General features: G+C 41.6%; 1 protein-coding gene across 1 annotated transcript; it reads left to right on the top strand.

The window, feature by feature from the left end:
* Positions 1–299: 299 nt before the first annotated feature.
* On the top strand, positions 300–3,490 carry LOC128546438 (uncharacterized protein K02A2.6-like). The gene is made up of 4 exons (XM_053516955.1): positions 300–818; positions 1,021–1,806; positions 1,961–2,568; positions 2,950–3,490. Exons 1-4 carry the CDS (start codon positions 300–302, stop codon positions 3,488–3,490), a joined length of 2,454 nt encoding a protein of 817 aa, XP_053372930.1.
* The last annotated feature ends 1,010 nt before the right edge of the window (positions 3,491–4,500 follow it).

Raw genomic sequence — 4,500 nt, 5'->3', positions numbered from 1 at the left:
CACTCGGGTCGTTGAATTCATCATGTGAGGAACTCATCAAGCTGGCTTACGGAGTGTAGTAAATTAATAGTTTTACACCTTAACATTTAGTGGTTCTTAACCTGAGTAAGATGACAACGATATTGTGTTATATTCTAATATGTGTACTAGTATTCGGAACTCTTTGTCTTTATCGTTGGTAAAAGGTCGATAGAAAATTCCGCCAAATAAATGTGTAAATCTTGAGAATTTCTCTGCTTATTGTGTTCCCAGAGGTGCATTTACAAAAGTGGCGACGAGGATAAACATTTGTAATCATCATGCCTTTGTTTGGGAAGATAAGTGAATTCCAGGATGGCCAAGAAAGCTTTCTAAACTATGAGGAACGGTTGGTACAGTTCTTCGAAGCCAACGAAGTGCCCGATGAGAAACTGGTCCCTGTTTTTCTGTCCGTGATAGGATCGACAGCGTATGGGGTCCTCAAGAACTTGGTTGCTCCTGCACTCCCCAAGGATAAATCTTATGCAGACTTGGTCAAACTGTTGAAAAATCATTATAACCCCAAGCCGCTCACAATTTCAGAAAGGTTCAAGTTTAATAAACGCAATCAAAAAGAGGGGGAAACAGTATCTGAATATGTAGTCGAGTTGAAACGATTATCTACACATTGTGATTTTGGAACATTTTTAAATGACGCATTGAGGGATAGGTTTGTCTGCGGTCTACGGTCAGAAACAATTCAAAAGAAACTGTTAGCCGAGGAGGAGTTATCATTTGATCAGGCCATTAAGATAAGTACCGCTATGGAAATGGCTGAGAAAGACACTGTGTCCTTGGTGGTATGGCAGCGGCAGCTGTTAATAAAGTGAAAATTAAGTCGCGTCCTGTTTCAACACCGTCTGAGCCTAAACCCGTAAAAACTCCGATGAAGAAAAATGGGTGTTATCGTTGTGGTGGGAATCACCGTTCAGATTCTTGCATGCACAAGAAAAGTAAATGCTATAATTGTGGTAAAATTGGTCACTTAGCAAACAATTGTAGGAACCGGCAGTTGCGAAGAACACTAACTTTGTCGAAGAATCAAGTGATGAAGAGCTTACTTTGTTTGTTTATTCTAATTCAGAAAGCAAATCAAATCATCCGTTTAAGGTGAATTTTATGCTTGATAATGAAGATGTGTTATTCGAACTAGACACGGGTAGTTCAAGAACTCTAATCAATGAACAAACTTACCGCGCACAACTGGGTGGTAATAATCTTCGTCCAACTAACATTAAGCTGAAAAGTTATTCAGGTCAGAGCATAGACACTTTAGGTGAAATTACTGTATCAAGTGAAGGGAAATTACTGACTGCTGTTGTTGTCAAAGGAAATAGGCCAAATTTGCTAGGTCGTGATTGGCTGAAACAAATAAAACTTGACTGGAAAACAATCTTTGCTAGTGTTAACAAAGTAGATAGCTCTGATCCGGTAGAAACTATGAAACAAAAATTCTCAGAAGTATTTGTGAAAAATGACAAACCGATTTTAGGTTTCAAAGCAACTATTCATTTGAAAGAAAATAGCAAACCATGGTTTCATAAAGCCAGACCGGTACCTTATGCATTAAAAGACAAGGTGACTGAGGAATTGAAAATTCTTGAAAAAGATGGTGTAATTGAACGTGTCGATAATAGTTCTTGGGCAAGTCCGCTGGTTGTCGTGCCAAAGGCGGACAAGAAAAGTTTACGACTATGTGGGGACTATAAAGTGTCGGTAAATCGTGAAATTAGCGAAGATCAGTATCCGCTACCGAACATTGACGATATGTTCGCGACCCTTGCTGGGGTAAAAAGTTTACTAAGCTGGATCTTACGCAGGCCTATGCACACTAGAACTTGATGAGAACTCCAAGGATCTACTTACAATCAATACACACTTGGGATTGTATAAGTATAATCGGTTAGCCTATGGAGTGAGTTCAGCACCTGCGATATTTCAGTCAGTGATGGACACTGTACTGGCTGGTCTTTCTGGAGTGGTGTGCCGTATAGACGATATACTTATTACAGCTCCATCCGATGACGTGCATCTACAGCGACTCGAGGAGGTGTTGCGACGCCTTCATACACACAACATCAAGTTGAATGCCAACAAATGCGTGTTTATGGCAAAGAATGTAGTGTTCATGGGACATCTTGTAGATGAAGAAGGTATTCATCCTACTGACGACAAGGTAGAGGCTGTCATGAAAGCGCCAGTGCCTACCGATGTTGGAACCCTGAAATCTTACCTGGGACTCCTGAATTACTACGGTTCATTTATTCCGAATTTGTCAACAATGCTTCATCCGTTACATCAACTGTTACGTAAAGGAGCAAAGTGGGAGTGGTCGGCTGAGTGCCAAGAAGCTTTTGACCGCTCTAAGGACGAACTCTCAGGTACAGGGGTACTCATTCACTATGATGAACAGAAACCTGTGATTTTAGCTTGCGATGCTTCGGCATACGGAGTGGGGCAGTTATCTCCCATGTTATGGAAGATGGAACGGAGAAACCGATTGCTTATGCTTCTCGGACACTTGCTCCAGCCGAAAGGAACTATTCTCAGGTAGAGAAGGAGGCGCTAGGAATCGTTTTTGGAGTAAAAAAATTTCACAAATATCTCTATGGGCGCAAGTTTTCTCTACTTACCGATCATACCGCGTTGACAACAATTTTCGGTCCTACCAGGGGATACCTACCTTAGCCGCGTCACGTTTGCAGCGATGGGCTATACTCCTATCGGGTTACCAATATGACATAAAATATCGGAAATCGTCTGCGCATGGCAATTGTGATGGGTTGTCACGGTTACCTGTAACCAGTAGCGGGGTTGAAAGTACAGATGACTTAGTATCTTTCATTGAGGAACTTCCGTTGAGGCAAGAGTGATTGCTGACGCAACTCGAAAATGTCCAATTCTGAGTAAGGTCATTGACTTTGTATTAAGTGGGTGGCCAAAACATAACGACGATCCCAAAATACGACCATATTTTAGCAAACGGTTTGAACTTGGTGTTGACCGTGGTGTGCTACTATGGGGTCTACGTGTTATAATTCCAGAGACTCTGCGGAATACTATTCTTTCAGAACTTCATGATCAACATCTTGGAGTAAACAGAATGAAATCGCTGGCTCGCGGTTATGTCTGGTGGCCTAACTTGGACTCTGAACTTGAACACCTTGCTGCCACCTGTGGAACCTGTCAGTCGTTGAAAGCACTTCCTGCAGAAGCACCGCTGCATCCATGGGTTCGCGCTTCACGCCCTATGGAACGAATTCATATTGACTTTGCAGACTTTAAGAACCATTCATTTTTGATACTAATAGATAACTACAGCAAGTGGTTGGAGGTTATACCAATGAAAAGTACCACCAGTGAAAACACTATAGACAAACTAAGATCTATTTTTAGTTACACGGGTTACCTGAACAACTGGTTTCTGATAATGGCCCACAGTTTACATCAGTTACATTCAAGGACTTTGTAAAAACGACAGGGAAATTAGACACACTCTTACTCCGCCCTATCATCCATCGTCAAATGGGCAGGCAGAAAGGGCCGTGCAAGTAGTTAAAAACGCGTTGAAAGCCAGAATTAAAGATAATGCGAAAAGTGTAAAGTCAGTGAGCTTAACACATCTCCTTGCTGATTTCCTGCTGAAATATAGAATTACACCACATACTACCACCGGTACGCTCCATGTGAACTGTTCATGAATCGTCAGTTACGCACGAGATTGAGTTTAGTGAAACCATCTAAGACAGCAAAGTGAAGGACAGTCAAATGAAAATGAAAGCTGTTCATGACAAGTCAACTAAAATGCGAACATTTGAAAAGGGCGATCAAGTGGCAGTTAAAAGCACAATTCAAGGGGGAAAATGGGAGTGGCGGCCAGGCGTTATTCATAAGGTACTTGGAGCAGTTTCGTATCTGGTGAAATGTAACAACCGAATTCGATACTGTCATATTGATCATTTGGTTACCCGGCATGCAGAGTTGCCATTCAGTGAGACTTGTTCTGTGCCATCAAATGACTTAGTGGCTCCGGACGTTCATGATAATCATAAGTCCGTACTTTCCGAATGTTCTATTCCTACGACCGAAACTCCTGTGGAAGTCTCCTCTTTACCACCTGGACCAGTATCTCTGCCAGGAGAACCTTCGAACCCACCATCTCCGTCTGTGCCATCTACTGAAAGTACTGATTCTAGTCCAGTGAATGAAAGACCGAAACGTACAATCAAAACACCAAGGAAATTGAAAGACTATGTGTGGGAAAAACGCTAGTGCATACACAGTGTAAGGGCCATAATAATGCCCGTGGTGCACAACAGAACCTTGGTTCTGTATATCTGTCATTCAAAAAATTTGGATGTATATAAAACTTATATGCAAAGATTCAATCATAAGTTTAATAGTTTTTATACAAGGAATAGAAACATAATATGGTGTCACCACTGTGCTTAAGGGTCAAAATAACACCCGTGGGACACAACA

This window comes from Mercenaria mercenaria, chromosome 10 (assembly GCF_021730395.1).
Source record: "Mercenaria mercenaria strain notata chromosome 10, MADL_Memer_1, whole genome shotgun sequence".
NCBI classification, from domain to species: Eukaryota; Metazoa; Mollusca; class Bivalvia; order Venerida; family Veneridae; genus Mercenaria; species Mercenaria mercenaria.
This window is presented reverse-complemented; position numbering and strand designations above follow the sequence as displayed.

What these genes read in the sequence shown, in the direction of transcription:
- LOC128546438 (XM_053516955.1), top strand. Translation starts at nt 300, where the DNA reads ATGCCTTTGTTTGGGAAGATAAGTGAATTCCAGGATGGCCAAGAAAGC. An exon ending in AAGACACTGTGTCCTTGGTG is followed by an intron (nt 819 to 1,020) that starts GTATGGCAGCGG and finishes AAACAATTGTAG; the next exon opens with GAACCGGCAGTTGCGAAGAA. An exon ending in CCGAAAGGAACTATTCTCAG is followed by an intron (nt 2,569 to 2,949) that starts GTAGAGAAGGAG and finishes CTTTGTATTAAG; the next exon opens with TGGGTGGCCAAAACATAACG.